Below are 25,364 nucleotides of genomic sequence, written 5' to 3'. Positions count from 1 at the left end.
ACTGTGCTACCAGATATAAGTGGTGTGTTAAATAGTACTATTCCTATCAGTATATTCCCTGTTACGTCCCCTATCAGGGGACGTGTATGGAATAGAGTTTTGACAACCGCAAAGAGTTGTCAATAGTTGACACACTCATGACTTAAATTTTATTCCTCTATGAGTCAATCTTGGTGTAGTGATGACTGTGCTCGTGCGCACGTTTGGGAGATTGCAGGCGATGGCGGTTTTTCAAAGCCTATGGTCGTGCTGAGGTAGTTCAGTGACAGTTAAGTGACCCAGAAAACAATGATTCTGCAGTGTGGACCCATTGTTGGCCTAGTAGGCCTTAATGATCACCTTAGATGATCACAAAGAAAATTAATGTTTTTTCTATGCAAAATTATCCAGCCGATCCCTTTTGGTCTGTTCACAATGAAGCAACGACCTTATCATCTGGGGTGTGCCAACATTGCCATTGCCAACACATTCATAGAGGTGATCGCTTCATTGTGATACGCAAGCCCCTTCACCACAACAAGGTAACGATCACGAAGGGGAATTGACACATGTATGTGCCTTTTTTTTTGTTTTGTTTTTGCAGCCACAGTGCAGCACCAGAGGCCAGAAAAATTAGGCATGTACACATGCCTGAAAAATTATGTATTGTTGCGGAAAAATTGATGTTTTCCAGGCAGAAAGTGCACTAAAACATTGCGGCTTGAACCCTAGTTGGTGGCGGAGAAGTCACGCAAGTCACCCGGCATGCAGAGATAAAATACAGCAGCGTGTGGACCATTTTTAGCCCAAGGCATCTCATCAGGCTTTTTATAGTCAAATGCATCCCCCACTGTCAGTCCCTTCGGGATCCATGCCTCATTCATCTTAATAAAGGTAAGTTAATCTAGACTTTTTTGACCTAGGCGACTTCTCTTCTCAGTGACAATACCTCCTGCTGCGCTGAAGGTCCTTTCTGACAGGACACTTGAAGCGGGGCAGGCCAGAAGTTCTATCGCAAATTGGGATAGCTCAGGCCACAGGTCAAGCCTGCACACCCAGTAGTCAAGGGGTTCATCGCTCCTCAGAGTGTCGATATCTGCAGTTAAGACGAGGTAGTCTGCTACCTGTCGGTCGAGTCGTTCTCTGAGGGTGGACCCCGAAGGGCTGTGGCGATGCGTAGGACTTAAAAAGCTCTGCATGTCCTCCATCAAAAACACGTCTGTAAAGCGTCCTGTCCTTGCCGGCGTGGTCGTGGTAGGAGGAGGATTACTTTCACCTCTTCCCCTGTTAGATTTCCGTTGTGCTGTGACATCACCCTTATACGCTGTGTAAAGCATACTTTTTAACTGTTTTGTAACTGCTGCATCCTTTCCGACTTCCGGTAATTCGGTAACATTTCAGGCACTTTCTGCTTATACCGGGAGTCTAATAGCGTGGCCACCCAGTACAGGTCGTTCTCCTTCAGCCTTTTTATACGAGGGTACCTCAACAGGCATGACAGCATGCCGAGCTACTCATGTCCCGTTCCTCGTCCTCACTGATCTCATTGAAGGTCTGTTCTTCTCAGGGCATGCTCCAGGAAGAAAACAAATGGGATGATGTCGCTGATGGTGCCTTCGGTGCGACTAACTAGGTTTGTCACCTCCTCAAAAGGACGAATGAGCTTACAGGCATTGCGCATGAGCGTCCAGTAACGTGGCAAAAAAATACCCAGCTCCGCAGAGGCTGTCCTAGCACCCCGGTCATACAAATACTCATTGACGGCTTTTTCTTGTTGGAGCAGGCGGTCGAACATTAGGAGTGTTGAATTCCAACGTGTCAGGCTGTCGCAAATCAAGCGCCTCACTGGCATGTTGTTTCGCCGTTGAATATCGGAAAAGTGTGCCATGGCCGTGTAGGAACGCCTGAAATAGCCATACACCTTCCTGGCCTGCTTGAGGACGTCCTGTAAGCCTGGGTACTTATGCACCAAGCGTTGTACGATCAGATTCAACACATGTGCCATGCACAGCACATGTGTCAACTTGCCCAAATTCAATGCCGCCAACAAATTGCTTCCGTTGTCACACACCACTTTGCCGATCTCCAGTTGGTGCGGGGTCAGCCACTGATCCACCTGTGCGTTCAGGGTGGACAGGAGTGCTGGTCCGGTGTGACTCTCTGCTTTCAGGCAAGTCAACCCCAAGATGGCGTGACACTGTCGTATCCGGGATGTGGAATAGCCCCTGGGGAGCTGGGGGTGTGCAGTTGATGTGGAGCAAGACGCAGCAGCAGAAGAGAACTCAGCCGAGGAGGTTAGCGAAGAGGAAGGAGTAGGAGGAGTAGAGGAGGTGGCAGCAGGCCTGTCTGCAAGTCCTGGCGGTGTCACCAACTCCTCTGCAGAGCCACGCATTCCATGCTTGGCAGCCGTCAGCAGGTTTACCCAATGCGCAGTGTACGTGATATACCTGCCCTGACCATGCTTTGCAGACCAGGCATCAGTGGTCAGATGGACCCTTGCCCCAACACTGTGTGCCAGACATGCCATGACTTCCTTTTCCACAATAGAGTACAGGTTGGGGATTGCCTTTTGTGAAAAGAAAATTCGGCCGGTTACCTTCCACTGTGGTGTCCCAATAGCTACAAATTTTTTAAAGGCCTCAGACTCCACCAGCTTGTATGGTAAAAGCTGGAGGCCTAAGAGTTCCGACAAGCCAGCTGTCAGACGCCGGGCAAGGGGGTGACTCTGTGACATTGGCTTCTTACGCTCAAACATTTCCTTGACAGACACCTGACTGTGGGCAGATGAGCAGGAATTGCTGAAGGTGAGAGGCGGAGTGGCGGGTGGTTAAGAGGGGGCAAGGAGGACAGCAGTGGTTGACGTGGCTGAAGATGCTGCACCAGGAGGAGGACGGTGGCTTTGAGTTTGTGTGCTGCTTGTACTCATCATGTGTTGATCCCATAGGCGTTTGTGATGTGAGATCATGTGCCTTCGCAAAGCAGTTGTACCTAGGTGGGTGTTGGACTTCCCACGACTCAGTTTCTTTTGGCACAGGTTGCAAATGGCATCTCTGTTATCAGAGGCAGACACACAAAAAAAATGCCACACTGCTGAGCTTTGCAATGACGGCATTCTGGTGGTGGCAACAGCATGAGTTGATTGGCGTGCTGTCAGGCTGACCCCGGGTGCCGATACATGCTGTCTGACTGTTCCACTAGCTCCTTGCGACGACATCCCCCTGCTTCCAACTTGTCTCCTCCTCCTCTCTGTCTCCCCACCTGAACTTTCCCCCTGTTCTTCTTCTCTTCGAGTGGGCACCCACGTGACATCCACGGACACATCGTCATCCTCAACCGCTTCACTTGTATCTGACAACTCAGCAAAGGAAGCAGCAGCGGGTACAACATCATCATCATCACACCGTACGTCCATGTGTGTAATGCTGCCTGACTGAGACATATCCCTGTTATCTACATCCTCTGGCAATAATGGTTGCGCATCACTCATTTCTTCCAACTGATGTGTAAATAACTCCTCTGACAGATCAAGTGAAGCGGCTGTGGTGCTAGTGTTGGTGGTGGCGGCAGGCGGGCAAGTGGTAACTTGAGAGGTGCCCGAAGCTGAGCTGGAGGAGGATGGTGCGTCAAGGTTCCGAGCGGAAGCTGTAGAAGATTGGGTGTCCTGTGTAAGCCAGTCAACTATGTCCTCAGAACTTTTCGAGTTCAGGGTACGTGGCCTCTGAACACTGGGCATTATTCTAGGGCCTAACGAAAATAACAGCACCACGACCACGACCACGACGGCCCCTGCGGGGTGGCCTGCCTCTTCCTGTCATTTTTTTTTAGATTAGTGGTACTATGCATGCAAGGTACTGTGCCACATGATATGAGTGGTGGGCATTGGCAGTGGGCACAGTACACTATGTGGGCCTGACACACATTGGCAGGCAACAGCAATAATATTACAGAGAATTTTTTTTTTTACTGTTTTAACTGCAAGCTACTGTGACACCAGATATGAGTGGTGGGCACTGGCAGTGGGCACAATACACTCTGTGGGCCTGACACACACTGGCAGGCAACTGCAATTATATAACAGATAAAAAATTGTTTTACTGTTTTAAATGCAAGCTACTGTGCCACCAGATATGAGTGGTGGGCACTGGCAGTGGGCACAGTACACTCTGTGGGCCTGAAACACACTGGCAGGCAACTGCAATTATATTACAGAGAAAAAAAAAAAAAGCAGACTGATGTACTAGCCCTAAAAAGGGCTTTTTGGGGTGCTGTCAGAACGCTGTCCTTACAGCAGATCAGATGAGTCTTTGAGGACTGGAGTGGACACTGAATACACTGGCCTAGCTAACGATTTCCCTATTAAATCAGCAGCAGCAGCAGCAGCACTGTCCCTGCTCTCACTAACACTGCAGCTTCAGAATGAATCTAAGATGGATGCTGTCCTTGCTTTTTGATAGGAGGTGGGAGGGTCTGGGAGGGAGGGTATGCTGCTGATTGGCTGGAATGTGTCTGCTGACTGTGAGGTACAGGGTCAAAGTTTGTGCTCAATGATGACGTATAGGGGGCGGACCGAACATCGCATATGTTCGCCCGCTGCGGCGAACGCGAACAAGCGATGTTCGCCGGGAACTGTTCGCCGGCGAATAGTTCGGGACATCTCTACCGGGTTCTCCCACCACACCTGTTGATCTTGAGTTGGACTCACTCATTACCCTTCATGGTGAGTCTCCACCCTCCATCTCAAACTCTCCTTCTGCCCCGTGTCCACGGGTCACACTATATGTCTTAATTCTGTACTGGAAGATCACTCCAACTTCTCAATATCAACCAGCATTTGTCCACAACCTTTTTTTATCCCTACTCCCTTTATTGGACCCAGTGACGTCATATCCAATATTGAAAGGCCCAGGGACGACTACAATAACGAATTACTTCCATTGGTTGGGGACAAGACCCGCAAAAATAAAAAACTTAGAAGAGGCAAGGGCAAAAAGAAAAATGTGAAATTTTCCGAGCCATCAGTTAAAGAAATAAAAATCTTCAATTTGTCCACTTATGTTTTAAACCCTGCCGAGATTTCAATATTATCTAGAGGCCTCTTTTTTTGTCCGTCGTCCAAAGTTAAGGGCTTCGATATATATTCCTGGATCTACATGATTTTGTTAGAAAGCTGACTTTAAGAAGACACTTCAACTTACCAGGCAACATCAGGGAGACAAGTAACATGAGGACCAGTAGAGCCACCCCAGCTTCTGGCACACAGGATATCTCGTCGGACCTGAAACCACATTCTCATTTCTACCCCTTACATCATAGGGGTAATTTCATTGAGACATTCTATGATTTAGTCATGGAAGATTTCCGGACCATCGATCAGACACTCATATTAAAACACAATCTGAGTGCCAAGGATAGATTAGCCATCAAACAGCTACAGGATAATTTGGAAATAATCTTTCGGAACGCAGACAAGGGGGGGAGGAATAGTGCTGCAAAATAGGACCGATTACGTTCAGGAGGCATATCGCATTCTGTCGGACACTGATTACTATAGTAGATTAGAGGAAAACCCCCAGGTGGAACATAAAAAAACTAATCAAGGAGCTGTTAGACTCTGCATCCCATATTTTGACTAAGAAGGAACAAGAATATATCCTAATTACAGACCCGATCATTGCTCTGTTTTATAATTTACCAAAGATTCATAAAGACATTTCTAAACCACTGGGTCGACCCATTATTTCAGGGATATCATCCCTCACGTGTAATTTGTCAAATTATGTGGATATATTCCTGCAAAAACATGTAGTTCAGTTGGCGTCACATCTGAAGGATACAACCTCTCGGATATAAGCACTAAAAGGAATCACCTGGAAGGACACGTACCGATGGCTTACTCTGGATGTAACGGCCCTCTACTCAAATATTGAACATGAATTGGGGATAAGCTGTACCAAACGCTTCCTCGATGATGATGATGATTCTATGCCTGAAGAACAGAAATCCTTCCTCTTGAGATGCATCCGTTTCATCCTCACCCATAATGTCTTCAGATTTGAAGACACCCTATACATTGAGACCAAAGGGACCGCGATGGGCACGCGTTTCGCGCCCAGTTTCTCCAATCTGTTCATGGGGGCGTTTGAGGAGACCCACATCTACAATTCAGGATATTGGATCAATAATATCATCTTTTATCATAGTTATATTGACGACTTGATTTTCATATGGCAAGGTGACAGTACGTCAGTAGAGGGTTTCATCAGACAACAGCTGGGGCATCACACTCTCAGGGATCCACAGTAAGTCAACTGCCAAATATTTTGATTTAGAGCTTAACTGCACCAGTGGAAAAATAATTACTCACACATATTTTAAGAAAGTAGATTGTAACAGCTACCTCGACTTTTCCAGTAACCACTATAAGAAGTGGAAGACTAATATTCAATTTAGTCAATTCAAACGCGTCAGACGGAACTGTTCAGAAGACAATGACTTCATTGCCCAGAGTGAGATTATTCGCACCAGATTTGCACAGAAAGGCTTCCCCCCTGGGATAATAGAAGCGGCCTTTAAGAGAGCCAGTGCACTTACACAGGAAGATTGCCTACCGGATAAAAAAAAGTTTGACCACCAAGAAGGACCCTTCTGTGGGAGGTTATAGTACCAACTTTCTGACCACTTTTAACAGCAATCATACCACGATTAAAAAGATCCTTTCCAAACACTGGTTCATCCTCAAACGAGACCCCACCCTGAACAAGATTCTACCAGAGGGACCCCGTCTGACATTTAGGAGGGCCCAGTCTCTGAAGAACCTATTGGCACCCAGCCAAATTAAACCAAAACTGAGTCTCGATTGATGTTCGGGCAGTACTGGTCCAGTTGGAAGCTTTAAGTGTAAGCAGCCTAAGTGCCTATGCTGCAAAAGTATACGCACTACTACAACGGTTCACAACTCCAGTGGCAATACCTTTTTGATTAAAGGACATTTGAATTGTGGCTCTTCAAACATAATTTATGTACTCGAGTGCCCTTGTGGCCTCCAGTACGTGGGGCGGACCATTTAGACTCTCCGCAGTAGATTGAATAAACTCAAGGAGCTGTTACTCCGAGGGCTAAATATTGGTGCCCTCAACCAAAAAGAATTTGATTATATTTATGTTGACCATCCTGTTATTTCTATTTTACATGCCCTCCCCAAAGTACATAAACAGATTTTCCCTCCAGACCTATTATATCGGGGATAGGGTCATATTCAGAACACTTATGTCAATGGGTAGATTCGCTGTTACAGCTATTAATTCCCCACATTCCAAGTTTTTTAAGGGACACCAAGGCAGTTTTACAAGCCGTAAAAGAGTTAAAGTGGTTTGACCATTATTCATGGGTAACAGCAGATGGGATTGCCTTATACCCCAGTATTCCACATAATCTGGTCACTACTTCTTTGCTGTGGTTTCAAAATAATTTTGGAGATTTTACAGATCTACTTATCGAGTATGTGGTGGCTGCGGTGGACTTCCTCCTCAGGCGGAATTTTTTTATGTTTGATGAAATGTTTTTTCTTCAGACATCGGGGGTGTCGATGGGGGCCAAGTTCTCTCCCTCCATAGCCAATATTTTTATGGCATGGGGGGGAGAGAAACTTTCTCCTCATCGACGCCAACCCATTTGTGGAGAATATCAGGTGGTATGGCCGTTACATCGATGACCTGATCTTCATATGTATATTGGATGGAACCGGCACTCAAACAATAGGAATTCACGTGGAACTTGAGTAAAGATATTTAAAATATTTATTAAACAGTAAATAATGTATCCTGTGTGCACCAGGTTAAAATTAATCTAAAAGAAGCATATAAAAAGCATATACAATCATGTGTATCAATCAGATAAATGTCTATAGCTGGAACAGCTGTTCCAGCTATAGACATTTATCTGATTGTTCCAGCTATAGACATTTATCTGATTGATACACATGATTGTATATGCTTTTTATATGCTTCTTTTAGATTAATTTTAACCTGGTGCACACAGGATACATTATTTACTGTTTAATAAATATTTTAAATATCTTTACTCAAGTTCCACGTGAATTCCTATTGTTTGAGTGCCGGTTCCATCCAATATACATTTATACCAATCAGAACCAGGGGGTGTTTCTTTGAACCTGTGCACCTGTCGTGATAAATCAGAGTGAGCCACCTGCTTACTACTCCTTGTAAAACTGATCTTCATATGGTCTGGCGATGTGGCGGCCATACCCCTTTTCTCCAATTATCTTAACACCTGTGTGAATAGTATCCAATTCACTGTTCAATTTGACACCTCCCACATAGTGTTTTTAGATCTCCACCTGAGGGGGGACTCCGCTGCAGCCTCCATTCACTCAAGTACATATAGGAAACCAACCTCAGGTAATGCATTATTACACACGAGATCGTGTCACCCCACTCATACAGTTCGAAACATACCCAAAGGGGAACTCATCAGAGCTAGGAGAAATTGTAGCCAGCAAAACATGTATGAAAAGGAGGCTGAAGATATTATCAGCAGATTGTCTAGCAGAGCTTACCCCAAAAAGTTGATGATAAAACACAGTAAAGAAGTCCTTGGCATGAGCAGGGACAAATTGATAAATATGGATGTCAAAAAAACTCAAATGAACTGTGATACAAATTATACAAAAAATAATGTATTTGTTACACAGTTCAGCAGTGAATACACACAGATTTGCAACATCATTAAAAAACATTTTATCCAGTATTAGCATGTGATAAAAACTGGAGTGAGGTGGTCTTAACTGGTATAAAATGTGCAGCACGTAGAGCCCCTACAATTGCAAATACGGTTAGCCCAAGTATGTTTCAGAAAAATAAAGGAACATCGCCTCTTCAAAACACTTGGTTATCTACCAAAGTCAATTATAAATGAGGGCATTCTGTGTGTATTTTCTGTAGATACATGAAAATATCCAAATCATTTGAATCCTATGTCACTGGCCAAAGCTTTGTGATAAAATCATTCTTAAATTGCAACACAACGTATTCCATCTATTTGATCACATGCACTAAATGTTTAGTCCAATATGTGTGATGCACAAATGCTATAAAAACCCGGATAAGAAAGCATGTATCTGATGTACCGCACCATGAAAGCCGCAATGTTTCTGCGGCCAGCCTTCATTTTGCGGTAGTTCATGGTGGCGATACATCGGATATGCTTGTGCAAGGCATTGAAAGGGTCAATAAACCAGCAAGAGGTGGCGACAGAAGAAGGAAACTTCTAAATAGAGAATCCTTTTGGATTTTCAGATTAGAAAGCCGCCAACCTCTAGGATTAAATAAAAGGTTAGATTTGATCCTTCAGTACTGGACACTAGATTCCCTGTATTCTTCATATTAATTATGAGATTATTTTAAGTTTAAAAGTGTTTTATTGCTATATATCTTTGTAGGAGGAAGCGGCCGCATGACCCTTTGATTGGTCCTGGTGCGGTTTTCTCCTCCTATAAATGTGAGGACTCAGTGTTTGTTCAATGGTCATGAGTAAGGGCTGTAACTGTTTTGTTGCCTGAAACGCGTAGACCAATATTATCTGTACCTGGATGTTTTTAAATTTTGATCTGAAATAAAGTGCTATTGGAACTTCTCAAAGAAAGGCTGGACAACCCCCCTTTTTTCATTCATTGAATAAACATAGATCTAATGTCAAAAAAAGATTTCTTCAACACAGTATCTCCAGGCACACCACTGAACAACATCAAGGCTCATTCCTTGGATTTACCATTACCCCGATAGAGCAGATCAAATCTAATGGCTACAACATTATCAAAACCTTGCGGAGACGAGAAATGTTTTGGATCTATAAGCTCAACAGTTTAAATCCACGTGGTCTCAATGAAGCATTTGAGATTAATTTATGAAAGGGATATTTGATCCATATGAACATCTACGCCATCACTTTTTGCACAGTTTTATCAATTCATGTTTTAAATTTATTTTTTTCCCCTCTTCCCATGCCTTGACATTCAACCCCCCGATTTTATTACATTCTGACTATAGTGCCCCTATTGTAGCCTTACATTGAGTTATCCTACTCATTTTATACATCACTTCAATTTATATTCTTTTTCGCTCTTTGCAGTCACCACCATACTGATACTATCACAATGTGGCGGAACCAACCTCGCCACTGGGTTTTGGAGGGGCCTGGCTATTAGCCTCTTGCCCCAGGATTATGGGCCCTCTCATCAGCCAGGCCTCATTTGTTCACAAAGGACTTGGACTAACTTGAACTCTCACCTCCACGAATTAGACCAGGGTTCAAGTTAGTCCATTACGTTTGGTAAGTGTATTTTTTGGATTGCGTCTCAGACAATACTCATTGTGTTAGTTAATTGCGTCTCAGACAATGCTCATTGTATTTTGTTTATTGCGTTACAGACAGAGGGAAGGGGATTTTGTGTACAATTGCTGGGAAGGTTGAATACTGTAAATACATGTGATTGGCTGTTTTTACAAAACCCTGTGGGTGGTAACATTGTTGGAAGATGTGTATAAAGCAATGCTTGTGTTAAAATAAAGAGAGTTCCTGTTTTAACCCTCAAAGTGAAGTGTCGTCTCATTCTTGGGGGAGGATTTATTGCATGCTGTCCAAGTTTGACTGCTAGGAGTGTAAACCTATTCGTATGGTTTCCTATTCAACTGTCTACAGCATTCATATGCTTGAAGAGGATTTATAGGCTTCTTCGGTTCGGTGATTGTGGTGTCTGCCAGAGTGCTTGGAAATCTCAGGAAACGCTAGGCGCATCCGTCAACGGAGGTACTCAGTCGGGGTGCCAGGTGATCCGTTACACACAGTTTATCAGGTTCAATGCGTATGTTACCTCTAGGGACGAGCTTATCCGGTCCTGTGATTATGATTATATAGTTAATCTGGGGAATTAATTTTACTATATTGATAATTTTAGTCTTATTTTAAGTGTCCAGGTCCTTTAGCATCCATTTTATTCAACATCAAATTATCATTTATTTGCGATTCAATTGTATATTTTTCATGCCTATTTATTATTATTTATATTCATTGTCATTTACTCTTCATATGTGCTATGCTATGGGTGGTGTTTTTATCCACTAACGCCTCACCCTCCTCCGTCAGCCCTGCCTCTTGTCTCCCCCTCCACTCCCTATCATTGTATAGGAGCGTTTCCTTTCCTTCTCCTTTCATTTTATTTCCCCCACTCCCCCTTTTATCCACGAGCGGTTTCGGTTTTATTAACACCGCTTGTTCCCTCTGATGTGCTCCTCCTCCTGCCTGCCCATACATTCTAACAGGGCAGGAGGAGTAGCATCCCGTTGCTGGGTGATGGAGCAGTCACATTACCGCACCCAGCAGAGCGATGTGTTCCGGCTTTATCTCTCAGCCGGACACCGCTCCAACGATCTAATTTTCAAAGCAAGTCTGTCTTTATGATTTTTTTGAATACACCACACTGACCACCAATGTTTTATTTAGCAGTGACCCCCATTTAAAGATTGTATTAATTTGCAAGCTATATTGCAGGTTCAGTACTTGACATGCGGAAGGGTCATGACCTCCCCCTCCACTCCCCCTTCTATGCCATTGTAACGGATCACCTGGCAGCCCGACTGAGTACCTCCGTTGACGGATGCGCCTAGCGTTTCCTGAGGTTTCCAAGCACTCTGGCAGACACCACAATCACCGAACCGAAGAAGCCTATAAATCCTCTTCAAGCATATGAATGCTGTAGACAGTTGAATAGGAAACCATACGAATAGGTTTACACTCCTAGCAGTCAAACTGGGACAGCATGCAATAAATATTCCCCCAAGAATGAGACGACACTTCACTTTGAGGGTTAAAACAGTAACGCTCTTTATTTTAACACAAGCATTGCTTTATACACATCTTCCAACAATGTTACCACCCACAGGGTTTTGTAAAAACAGCCAATCACATGTATTTACAGTATTCAACCTTCCCAGCAATTGTACACAAAATCCCCTTCCCTCTGTCTGTAACGCAATAAACAAAATACAATGAGCATTGTCTGAGACGCAATTAACTAACACAATGAGTATTGTCTGAGACGCAATCCACAAAATACACTTACCAAACGTAATAGACTAACTTGAACCCTGGTCTAATTAGTGTGGGTGAGAGTTCAAGTTAGTCCAAGTCCTTTGTGAACAAATGAGGCCTGGCTGATGAGAGGGCCCATAATTCTGGGGCAAGAGGCTAGTAGCCAGGCCCCTCCAAAACCCAGTGGCGAGGTTGGTTCCGCCACATTTCTCCCCTTTCCCATTGAGACTATCCAGACTCCAGACCTCCAGGCGGTCTGTGGCTCTGATAGTCAGCCGGCCTTTCTCAAAGGGTGTAGTTGTCCCTATGGCCCCCTGCCGCTTGTGCCCAGTTGTAGATCCATGGCTTGGGGGGAAGGTAACCAGGGTGCCCTCTCCCCTGGTTGAACAAAGCTGTTGCTGGGGGGAAGGGGTAACAGGCTCCTCTCTCTGCGACACCCTCCCTTGTTGTAGGGGAAAACAGACTGCCTCTCCTTCCAATATATTGTCCTGTTGTTGTGGACCAGGACAGACTGTCCATATCTCCAGTGGTGCAGGTACAGAGACTACGGTCCCATCTGCACTGTTGTAGGGCTTACTGTCTCCCCTTGGTGTGCTAGGCAAACCACTGGGGCTACTTGGGGAACAGCGGCCAGCGGTGTTCTGCACTGATGCCAGCACTTTTGCTGGGGCGAGGGGGGTACAAGCCAGTCCTGTAACAAGGGGGTCGGTGGAGCAGAGGCTAGCGGCTCTCTGCCCTGATGCCAGCTCTTCTGCTGGGGTGAGCGGGGTGCAAACCAGCCCTGTAACAAGGGGGTCGGTGGAGCAGAGGCTAGCGGCGCTCTGCGCGGATTCCAGCTCTTCTGCTGGAGGGACTGGAGTACAGTCCTGCTGGGTAATAAGGGGACAAGTAGGGCAAAGGCCAGCGGCGCTCTGCCCAGATGCCAGCTCTTCTGCTGGGAGGGGGCCAGAGGGGGCTAACGACTCCTCTACTGACCCCAGTACCTGGTTTGGAGTTGGCTGTGGAGGGGAGGGGTTGCTTACCTCCTCCTCCTGGTACTGCTGCTGTTGGGGAGAGAGACCGACTGTCTCCCCTCCCTGTAAAGCACACTGCCGCTGTGGAGTGAGACCGGCTGTCTCCACTTCCTGTAGTTCACACTGCCGCTGGGGAGTGAAACCGGCTGTCTCCCCTCCCTGTAAAGCACTCTGCCGCTGGGAAGGAAGGACGACACACTTCTCTCCCTGTATTACCCCCACCTGGAGTTGGAGATCTGGGCCGGCTGCCCAGTATCCCTGTAGAGCCGGTAGAGAGATCTCAGTCCCATCTCCTCCTGCCATCTGTGGGTCTTCCCAGGACAAGTCTGTGAGGTCCCTCAACATTTGCGAGTAAGGACCACCTGCGTCCACACCTGGCAACTCCGGCTGCTGCTGAGGGTCTGGGCCAGCTGCCCAGCATCCCGGTGGAGAGACCTCGGTCCCGTCTCTACCTGCCTGTTGTGGTTCCTCACAGGACCAGTCTATGAGGAACCCTACTTCGGGTTCCTCTGGCCGCCTCAAAGGGAGACGGCTTACCTCCTCGGATGCAACCTCTGCTCGGCTGCTGTAACACTCCTTCCGCTGGGCAATTTCTCTCTTTTTCGCCAGTCGGAATTCTCGTTCCATCCTTGTGTGTCGCTTGGCTGTGACCTGGTTCCAGATGGCCTGGCATATATCCATGGACACATTATCTCCATACTGGGCCACTCGCTGCCTCACCTCGGCCAGCCAGTCATCTTCAGAGCCTTCCATACTTGTCTGCTCCAAGTCACTGGATACCTCTGCTCCCAGGGGCGCTGCACGAGTGCTAGCGTTTCCCCTTAATTTGTAACTCCACATGTTACCGGTGTCTCTGAGCTGCTTCTCCTCGCACTAGGACGCCATCCCACTGCTTGCCACCAATGTAACGGATCACCTGGCACCCCGACTGAGTACCTCCGTTGACGGATGCTCCTAGCGTTTCCTGAGATTTCCAAGCACTCTGGCAGACACCACAATCACCGAACCGAAGAAGCCTATAAATCCTCTTCAAGCATATGAATGCTGTAGACAGTTGAATAGGAAACCATACGAATAGGTTTACACTCCTAGCAGTCAAACTGGGACAGCATGCAATAAATCCTCCCCCAAGAATCAGACGACACTTCACTTTGAGGGTTAAAACAGGAACTCTTTATTTTAACACAAGCATTGCTTTATACACATCTTCCAACAATGTTACCACCCACAGGGTTTTGTAAAAACAGCCAATCACATGTATTTACAGTATTCAACCTTCCCAGCAATTGTACACAAAATCCCCTTCCCTCTGTCTGTAATGCAATAAACAAAATACAATGAGCATTGTCTGAGACGCAATCCACAAAATACACTTACCAAACGTAATGGACTAACTTGAACCCTGGTCTAATTAGTGTGGGTGAGAGTTCAAGTTAGTCCAAGTCCTTTGTGAACAAATGAGGCCTGGCTGATGAGAGGGCCTATAATCCTGGGGCAAGAGGCTAGTAGCCAGGCCCCTCCAAAACCCAGTGGCGAGGTTGGTTCCGCCACAGCCATTTTGGCAGTTTCTTATGCATTTAAGTGTGTTTTGAAGTTGTGTTTATTGTATGAGCAGTCTGTACCTGATGAAGGGGTGTTTTCTGCCCCGGAACACGTTGTACCACCTGCTAAGTTATTAAACCAAGTTTGCATCATCAAAGATTGGTATTTGCACCGTGGGAGTTTCTTTCTATTCGGATCTATCCGCCTTCTTGGGGATTCCAGGCATCCCTACGTGGAAGTGCGTACATCCCTGACTACATGACCATCTGCCTTGGGGGCCTATTACGACCCCTTCCAAGCCTTCAGTCGTGTTGTGCCTATTGATTGCTCAACCCATTAAGTTGAGCCTCCAATCTGGAGTATTTTATGTTCGTTTATTTAACTGGACTGTACTACCCTATGGTGCGCCTTTTTGGTTATTCATAGAGAAACACCACCTGTTATGTTGAACCATCTGCTGGTAAACCAGGTACATTACACGGAAACAACATTTGCAAGGGAATATATATAGACATTGTATGCAGGACAGGATAATACATATGCAAGATGACACTGGATCAACCTTAGAAGATAGTGGGGGTGTGCAAAGAGCAGTAATGCCACACTGGGGTATGACAGATCCAACTAATCAAGGCCATTTATCTGGTAAAATATCTGTATTAGTTGCTGGTTATCAGCTATTCCTGACCGCTACATGTATGGACTTGTTTCATCTGTCTTCGTTATCTGCTTATTTTTCTTAAATCTTTATTTTCTCTTATCGTGGACAACATTTTGGGCCTTTGGAACCACTCAACTTACAATATAGGTTCCAGGATGACCATTGTAACTTGAGGGACCGTGGTATTGCCATTTTCTCAAGGGGGGGGGGGGGAAGAGGGGGGAGATATTGAACTGACTGGAGATTCTATGTCCCAATATTCATGCTATTTTAGGTGATTTCACTAAAATTTTAAGCTATCCTCTGGATGGTGAGACACATGTTGTAGAGCTTTGAGCTTTTTCTGATGGCTACTTCGTTACTCTAGACCTGTTTAGAATTAAAGACGGGCTTTGAGCCAAACAGAAGTGGAAAGCATTAGAAGTATCCTCTCTAGGGCCTCATTCACACTTCAGTGTTGTGATCAGCGGTTTCCATCAGTGAGCTAAAACCAGCAGTGGAGGCTCCACAGACAGGAGGGAAAGATCTGTACCTGTTCTGTGTTTGACCAGCACCAGGTTTTGGCTCAGGCCCCCATGCATTGCAAAAGAGGACACTGAAAATCTGCAGAATTAATCATGCTGCCGGTGTAAAATCCACATTGCAGGTCAATTTACCCTGCAGATTTTTTTTACGGTCTGTGAATGATCTTCAGTCTCGTCTACATTGCAGGTACTGTACAAACAGCAAATGCTCCACATATCAGTCCTGGGTGGACCTCACGATTTTCCTTCAGTGTCTAGTGGTCTCTTCCTTCTGGTTCCCAATGGTGTTATCCTGCTGCTGCCCCCAATTTAGTATGCTGCAGGAAGTGCTCCTCTTTATATAAAAGAGGGGGCACTATACAATTAAAACTGCTGCAAGACACTAAGTGGGCACTGCTGGGACCCCAACAGTGCTTACTATATTTATAATGCTCCTCCAGTATGGTTGGCCCCAAGAGTGCTGCATTTATTTATACTGCCCCTCCCAAGTACCAAAATAGAATACTTGCCTCACTCCCCATTCTTGTTGCCATCTGCAATGGTCAGCCTGCAAATCAAGTTACTGCACTGCCTAGGAACTGGCACATCAGGTCATGCTGACCACATGTCCTATTGTACCAACTCCTAGGATTCAGGTCTAGTGGCCTGAAGCCCAAGATAGTGAATAGCAGATATTAAGCCCCATGTCCTGCTGAAAGATTTGCACTGTCCAACTGTCAAGGGGTTCCAAGCAACTGTGTGGGTCTCAAGACCACCACTGGACCTACATTAAGAACACAGTCCAGCCGAGCACACAGCATGCCACCCTCTGACTGGTATGGGATCTTCAAAAACAGCTGAGCCAGCAGTCCTGTCAGAACTCCCATAGCAGTCAATGGAAAAGTATGCACTTCAAGCCAGGATCTTCTTTGAAGGTGAAACCCACACCCATCAGACATTTAAGGGCACATAGATTTTCCCATGGCATAGCAATGGTATGTCCCAACCTGACAACCAAATAACTCCAGTTTTTCTTTTTGATCTTTACAAAATAGTCCTTTAAGGGTACTTTCACACTTGCGGCAGGACGAATCAGACATGCTGTTCACCATGTCGGATCCGTCCTGTGGCTATTTCGCCGTGCCGCCGCTCCGTCCCCATTGACTATAATGGGGATGGGGGCGGAGCTCCGGCGGTGCACGGCGAAAGCTGCCGGACTAAAAAACCTGACATGCGGTAATTTTAGTCCGGCGGCCTTTCGCCGTGCTGCGCCGGAGCTCAGCCCCCGTCCCCACTATAGTCAATAGGGACGGAGTGGCGGTCCGGCGGCACGGTGAAATAGCCGCAGGACGGATCCGACATGGTGAACAGCATGTCGGATCCGTCCTGCCGCCAGTGTGAAAGTACCCTAAGGCTGGTATGTGTCATTGTTGGGGGGGGGGGGGGGTGTTTTTTCCAGATTATAGATCCTCTGGGTTATTAGTAGGTACAGAACATAAGGCTTAGACATCAAGCACAACTATTTTTTAAATGCATCTGTATAATGATTAGCAACCCCATTCACATCTCTGCATCATGCAGACCTGCTTTTTTGACCTGATCAATACTAACAGTCTGAATCTAAGGCAAATTTAGCCTTCAGAGAGCAGCCTCCAATTCTTATTCTGCTCCTGAGAAGTGGGAGCCATGAGCCACCCTCAGCTCTATACAGATGTACCTATACCATACTACCATGTGACCCACAGTACTCATGTATATAGCACCAGGAGATGGTCTGTGTTGCTGGACCATGCATGAAGTTATGGGTCACATGAAGCCAATCCCATACAACCATTGGTACCATCGATTGAGACGAAAAAAAAAAAAACAAGTAACATATTAACCATTTATTTCTGGACTATTTGTGAGACAGTTTTTTCAGAAGACATTTTACAGACACAATAAGAGACACAGCAGCAACTACTGAAGTGATTGAGCCCATGGCCACCAGCACCCACAACTGCAGAGGTTCTTCTACACCCATTCTGGAAGGTTGGGAAATTCCATCTTTGGAGACCTGGTTAGGCTTAGATCCAGTCACTAGTAGAGGGCCCAGTCTGGCCAGAGTGTATTTCTCTAGATGAGAACCTAGTGGAAGAATTAGCAACACCCATTTTCAAATACCTTCACATTTATGGAAGCTTTAGGTGACGTTTGAATGAAGAACTCACCAACATCTCTCTTCCCAACTCCTCTTGACCTGGCAGGTTGTGGGCCCCATGCTGTTCTCCGGCTGCCAACTGTAGCACAGTTCCCAGTGTTGCAGCACTGGCAGTTCGCACTGGGGCCTTCCACAGGTGACCAACTGTAAGAGCAAGAGAAGTGTCAACCATTGAGAGAACATCCATTGTTATCCAAGACCCCATCTAGGGTTGTGTAGTCATCTAACTGAAGACACTCAGATGTGCAAGGTTTTACCTGCTGGTAGTCTTGTTGTAGGAGCAGGCCTTGTTCATTGGATCAGGGGTCTGGTTGATGTCAGCAGCTCTCAGGTGACAGGTTATGTAGATCTAAGACACCACAATTACAGTTTATATCTCATGAGAAATAATTTACATTCATAATCTTGGACAGCAGGAAAAGTTACCCTCAGGGCCCATACTAGAAAGGATTAGGATTCCAATAGGAGTTATTCTGTTTCAATAGTTTTCATTGAGTTTCTCATTTCAAACAGTTAATGTACAATAGTGTATAGCAGAATACCATTATAATCAGGTTATCAAAGGAGAATATAAATTCCAATACATTTACCTTCATTAAAAGGAGTCTGTCACCAAAATTTGACGTTACACATTGCTTACATGGCACTCTTGCACGAGTACCAATGGTTCCTTTGTTACACTGTCAGCCGAAAAACCATTTAATCCATATGCAGATGAGAGCTGGCAAGTGTCCAGGGGCCGTGCTTGTGATGTAGGTGCCCAGGCCACTGCCTTTTCCATATTAGTACTCCCAAACCTCTTGCTTGTCCTGCCCTGTTAGTCTGTTTTGTCACTGATGGCCATTGTGGGCAGCAGCATCGATAAATCAAGTGTGCATGCGCCATGTGAAACCAGCGGGCATGCCCAGGCCGGCGGCGAACTTCCATGTGCAGGTTCTCAGACAGTACTGGGGATGACGCAACAGACTTGGGGTACTTTCACACTTGCGGCAGAGGATTCCGGCAGGCAGTTCCGTCGCCGGAAAAGGATCCTAATCAGCCTGACAAATGCATTGAAATGCTGGATCCATCTCTCCGGCATTATTTTCTCGCACGTTTTGTGGTCTAAGCATGCGCAGACCACAAAAACTGATCCGTTTTTCTGGAACACTCAGGGCTGGATCCGGCATTAATGCATGTCAACTGGAAGAAATGCCGGATCTGGCATTCCTGCAAGTGTTCCGGAATTTGGGACGAGATGAAACCACAGCATGCTGCGGTATTATCTCAGTCCTGAAAAGGCAAATAGACATCCTGAATGGATTGCTCTCCATTCAGAATGTATTAGGATAAAACTCAGTTCTTTTCTGGTATTAAGCACCTAGGACAGAAATTAATGCCAGAAAAGAATAACACTAGTGTGAAAGTACTCTTACAGGGCGGGACAAGCAATGTGAAAGGCAGAGCGGCCTGGGCACCTACGAGCCCTCATTTGCATATGGGTTGAACATTGTTACAGCTGGTGAAAGTCACAACAAAAGAACAAAGGTAACACTGGCACTTGTGCTACAGTGCCATGTAAACAGTGTGTAACATCCAATTTTGGCAACAAACTCTTTAATGTTGAAAGTGCAGGTTAGAACAGTGGCCAGTTGTGTGCTTTCAACACTGATTAGTGGGATGAAAACAAGGATGCTAAAGACAGGTACAAAAAGTTAATTGCTTGGCATTCAGGGTCATACTACCATCTCTAGTCCTTACCATAGAAAGGTCACTGTTAATGAACCTGAAGGCATCAACTGTGAATCGAAGCTTATTCGCTTCAGGTCTTGGAGAACCAAAAGCTGAAGAGGATTCTCCTAGCATCCCATCGATCAAGCACCTGTAGAAGATATTTATTTCAGTGTAGATGCCCTTGAATTAACAGTAAAAAACAAAACAGAAACTCACCCATTATAAGCAATAATGTCATAGTGAGGATTAGAGGTCTCATCTGGAGTAAGGGTGGCAACACAGCTATCAACAAACAGCATCATCGGGACGTGGTTCTCTATGTCCACAAAGGCCTCTATGTAGAAGATCTCACCAAGCTGGTAGACCAGTGATTGACGAGGAGCACTCCAGTCCTCTACAGACAAAATAAGGCTATTAGTACAAGACCAGAGAGACTACACACCCCTCCTCTACTGGAAGAAGTCTTACCAGTCATGAGAGTCAAGGAGAAAGACAACCTTTCTTCTGAGCTCACTGTGGTGCTGAAGGGAGCCCATGTTGGCTTGATGGCATTGCTGCTTACATTGCCAAATCTGGAAGAGTAGAGAAATGAAAGGACAACTGTACATGATTGCAAGTAAATGGCAGCTTTCCATAATCATCCCATGTGTCCACAGGTGGCACCGCAGTTTAGACCTATTCACTATAGAGCTGAGCCAATGGACAGCAGGGGTGATTTTTGGAAGTAAGCAGCCATAGTTGTAATGGTGGACAAGCCCTTTGAGAGGTTGACTGGAACTTGAAAGCATTTTGTCAACCATATGGTAAATTAGCGAAGCGGCCACTTATGGCATTGAGGCCTTAGGGGTGTTCCAGCCATGTAAGGTGTTGCAGCGCTTTTAACTGAAGTTACAACAGCCTGACCAGTCCTGCTCTACTTACAGCAAAGAGTTTTATGGTCACCAACCTATTTTTTGCCTTAAGTCCTCCTGTCAGGTCCTATTCAAAGAGGGCCTGTCTACTCCCCAGACATTTGTTTTAGTAACCAATTCCCAGGTAATAACATTTCTGGAGTATCTTGAGGGCTACAGTTCCCCCCATTATTCCTACTATTATTAAATTGCTGGCAGTTTGCAATAAAAGCCAATCTGGGTGTCCCTGCATAGTGACTGGCAGCACCAATAGAATCAGTGTCAAACACCCCAAAACTGAACACTCAGACCTTTATGGCATACTGCTAACTTCCATTAGGAATCAAAGGAATAGTTAAAGGTTCTCCAGAATTACTACATGGAGAGTAAATAGTTGGTAAAACAGACATGCCAGGAGAGGAGACAGCTCAAAGCCTCTCAATAGTATTGACAGAGCAAGAGGGGAATGTTTGTCAAGATCCCTTTCAGAGTCATCATGAACCTTGAAGAGGAGCAGGATGATTAATGCAATAATTAGGATGGGGCTACATGGACAGTACAGCTGCTATACTCATTACATGGCCAAAGATCACAGTACTGATACTACAGAACATTGCTTCATAATGTAAGTGGAATCAAGCTGTGACTGTCCCAGTCAGATCCAGCAGGAAGAGACTGTCTTATGGCTGGTTGGGGCAAACAGTTGGCTCAATGTGACCACATACAACAACCACCATCTAGCTTAACTTGGAAGTCCTGAAAGACATAGCTATAGAACCCACTATTGGTACAGACTTACCGTGGGTAGTAACACCAGATGGGAACCACTGCAGGATTGGACCTGATGATGGGCACATTAGGGGAGGTGGTGGGGTTGTAAGACAAGTTGATCTTGTAGATAAGTATATCTGAAGTCATCTTGAGGAGATAAAGAGCCACATTAAGGTTAGTCTCCACACAAAAAAACAAAACCCCCCCACACACACACCCAACCAAATCAGTGGGAAAATTTAGTAAGAACTAGCCACCCTATAAAATATACAAAAAGAGAAACTTGACAAAGCAGTGGGTCAAGTACACTGCAAGGCCAGAAATGGACAACTGGTTAGATTTTGTTATGAAAGTCCATTATTGCGTCAGAAGATCATGACACCATAGTATACCGGCTAAAACTAGCTAACATTCCTGGGCACAAGTTGTAGAAAGGGTTAATGTACCTCAAAGAAACCAGATCTATGTCCACAACAAGAGATGAGCGAATTTCAGGTTATGAAACCGAGTAACGCTTTGTTTACTAGTAAAACGGGAATTGTGTTATGGATTCCGTTACCACGGACCATAACGCAATTCTATGACAGAATGTCTTTAGAGACATTCCGTTATAATAAAATTGCATTATGGTCCTTGGTAGTAGAATCCATAACACAATTCACCTTTTACCAGTAAAAGCATAAACAAATTTCAATATATGAAATTTGCTCATCTCTATCTACAACCATTTCAATATAGTGAAAAGGACCTAAAGGGTTTCATGATAAACAGTAATTGTTGCCCAGTGCATATTTGTCTACTATTAGGGACCTTTAGTCCTCCACCAACTTACCTCTAGGTTGCTTCCACATTCTTGAAGAGCAATTTGAAAGACTACAGTATTAACTGAAGTCTGAGATCCAGCTGTGCAGGTCCCGAGGACCAGGTCTGAAGGATTCACCATCCTACCATTACCATAGAAGTCTCTCTCTACAGTCAACACCATACTGTCCTCAGCACACTGCACACTGACAGGGGATGAGGGGTTCAGCATAATCGGTGGGGGCTGTGTAAGCTGTCGGGACTGAAAACCTACTCCAGGATACATGCGACCCCATCCAGACACAGGAACAAAACTTCTCAGAGACCTAATTCCAGAAACTGGAGACAAAAGATCTCCCCTAGGAGAACCTACTGCAGATACAGTTCTAGAAGATCCCCATCCAGGCTGATAATTCCTCCACCGAGTGTCTGGCTGGCGCCGATGTCTAACCAAGGCACTGCTAACGCCTGACCCATAGATGAGAACCACAAGCAGCCAACTCCACCTAATCCCTAACAACATCCTGACTACAGGAGAAGTCACACCAGGAAGGGGTGGAGGGAGGACAGCTTTATACCTCACCCATCACATGGTCATCACTTCCCCTGACCCTTCATTATACTCAGCTGGACACCATCCATACCTGTTGAAGATATGGCAATGCAGAGTCCAGTGGTGGAGTTCATAAGGGATTTGTGTTCATTTCTTGGGTGTATTTATTCCTTAGGGCTCATGCACACGGCCGTTGTTTTTTGCGGTCCATTTTTCACGGATCCGTTGTTCCGTATCTGAGGTTTTTTTTTTCTCTGATTTAAGTCCGCTTCCGTTCCGTTATTCCAGAACACATATCTGTATGGTTTCCGTATACGATCCGTTTTTTGCGGATCGGAAACAGTAACTTATTAATAACCAAACACTTGAGCAATATGGGCTGGTCATAGCATTTCTACAGTATAGATCCGCGAAATACGGATGACATACGGATGTGTTCCTTGTGCGTTCCATATTTTTTGCGGACCCATTGACTTGAGTGGGGCGCTCGGACCGTGATTTGCGGACAATAATAGGACATGCACTAATTTTGCAGAACAGAAATACGGAAACAGAATGCACACGAAGTACCTTCCGTTGTTTTTGCGGACCCATTTAAGTGAATGGTTCCGAATACGGTTTGCAAAAAAAATTTAACGGAGGCGGAAAGAAAATACGTTCGTTTACATGAATCCTTAGGGTGAGTTCACATCACCGTTTAGCTTTCTGTCCTTCTGATCTGTCAGAAGAAGTCTACATACACACGACCGTTGTGTGTTTTGTGGTCCGCAAATTGCGGATCCGCAAAACACTGATAGCGGAATAGGACAGGTTATATTTTTTTTGCGGACTACGGAACGGAGCAATGGATGCGGACAGCACACGGAGTGCTGTCCGCATCTTTAGCAGCCCCATTGAAGTGAATGGGTCCGCACCCGAGCCGCAGAAACTGTGGCTCGGATGCGGACCAAAACAACAGTCGTGTGCATGAAGCCGAAGAGAGAGAGAAAAAAAACCAAATCCTGTTGTATCCGTTTGAGGCTACATGCACACAAACGTTGTTTGTTTCCGTGTCCGCTCCGTTTTTTTGCCCCGCAAAATGTCCTATTCTTGTCCGTTTTAGGCATTTTTATAATGGATCCGTAAAAAAACGGATGGCATACTTTTTTTTTTGCGGATCCACAAATTGAGGACCGCAAAACGCATACGGTCGTGTGCATGTAGCCTTAACCCTCTTTCACAGGACCGTATGGCTTTTTCAGTGTTTTGCGGTCCGTTTTTCACGGATCCGTTGTTCCGTTTTTTGTTTTCATTGTGTTTCCATTTCTGTTCCGTTTTTCCGTATGGCATATACAGTATACAGTAATTACATGGAAAAAAATGGGCTGGGCATAAAATTTCCGTATGTGTTCCGTTTTTTTTTGCGGACCCATTGACTTGAATGGAGCCACGGAACGTGATTTGCGGGCAATAATAGGACATGTTCAATCTTTCAACGGGATGTGTAGAGGGAAGGAGTATCATGCAAATATATGTATATATGACTTTTAATATATACATTTATATATTTGCCCTGTATGGGCCCAGGTCTGTGGATACATATATATATATAGATGTGTGTATGCCCCTTATATTGTACACATCTGTATATAGATATATGGGCTTATATTATAATTAGGGATGTCTATATATAGATGTATGTATGCCCCAGTTATTACATACATCTGTATATACGTATCTGCCATGGCTGTCCCCGAGATATGTTGTGTAGATGTGTGTGTATATATATGTATATTGATGTGCCCCATTATTCATATACATATATATATATATATACTTATAATAAATGTGGCCAGTATTAGGCCCCAGGTTTATATTGGGTATATATATGTATATGAATCTACCGCAAGCATCTATATAGATATATATATTATAATGCGGCCAACATAATCCCCCATGTCAGGTGCCCCCCCCCCCCCCCATCTGGAATGTGCCTGCAGGAAGGGAGGCCGACAACTGGACAATTATGATCCTCCGTCCTTTTATAACATCTCCGGCAAGGCGGGGGAAACAAAGAGCTCCCCCACCCCTGTAGGTGTCATACCTCTGATGCTGTAATTAAAGCACCAGGAGGTAAGCTGGCGCTTCACAGGTGGGAGATTTGAATCATTCCCTGCCTGGAAGCGCGCTCCAGAACACGCGGGCTGGCGTGGTGACGTCATATCACCGCTCCGGCCCACTTGGCCTAAGACTGGAGCGAGCGCAGCCGGGTTTAAATATCCCGGCAGCGCTCCGCTCAGGCCCATAATCCCCGCACCCCCCCAGATGAGAAGAGCGCAGCCGACGCTCAGAAGAGAAGATCCCCCACCCATGGAGAAAGCGCAGGTAGCGCTGAGCTGAGGGAAGTTAACCCCAGCAACCCCAAGTGAGGATCGTCCCCTGGGAGGAACGAGCAACCCCTGGAAGACGAGCATTAGTGGCTGAGTATTCCCGATAAACCCCTGCTATCCTCCCCTGCATTCCCACTGCCACCAGTCCCTGCCTATCCCTGTAATAAATCCATTAACCTCTGCATTCCCACTGCCCCCTGCTATTACCCCAGCATCTTACCAACAGCCCCTGCATTAACCCCTTCAGTGCCCAGCAGCCCTAGC

At 45.6% G+C, this 25,364-nt stretch overlaps 1 protein-coding gene across 1 annotated transcript; it reads right to left on the bottom strand.

Moving 5' to 3' along the window:
- Positions 1-17,700: 17,700 nt before the first annotated feature.
- Positions 17,701-22,701, bottom strand: LOC120986605 (zona pellucida sperm-binding protein 3-like). The gene is made up of 8 exons (XM_040415266.1): positions 22,210-22,701; positions 21,406-21,524; positions 20,185-20,288; positions 19,933-20,110; positions 19,744-19,864; positions 18,261-18,352; positions 18,014-18,147; positions 17,701-17,930 (listed from the first exon to the last, which is right to left on the bottom strand). Exons 1-8 carry the CDS (start codon positions 22,699-22,701, stop codon positions 17,701-17,703), a joined length of 1,470 nt encoding a protein of 489 aa, XP_040271200.1.
- Between the last annotated feature and the right edge of the window lie 2,663 nt (positions 22,702-25,364).

This window comes from Bufo bufo, chromosome 1 (assembly GCF_905171765.1).
Source record: "Bufo bufo chromosome 1, aBufBuf1.1, whole genome shotgun sequence".
NCBI classification, from domain to species: Eukaryota; Metazoa; Chordata; class Amphibia; order Anura; family Bufonidae; genus Bufo; species Bufo bufo.
This window is presented reverse-complemented; position numbering and strand designations above follow the sequence as displayed.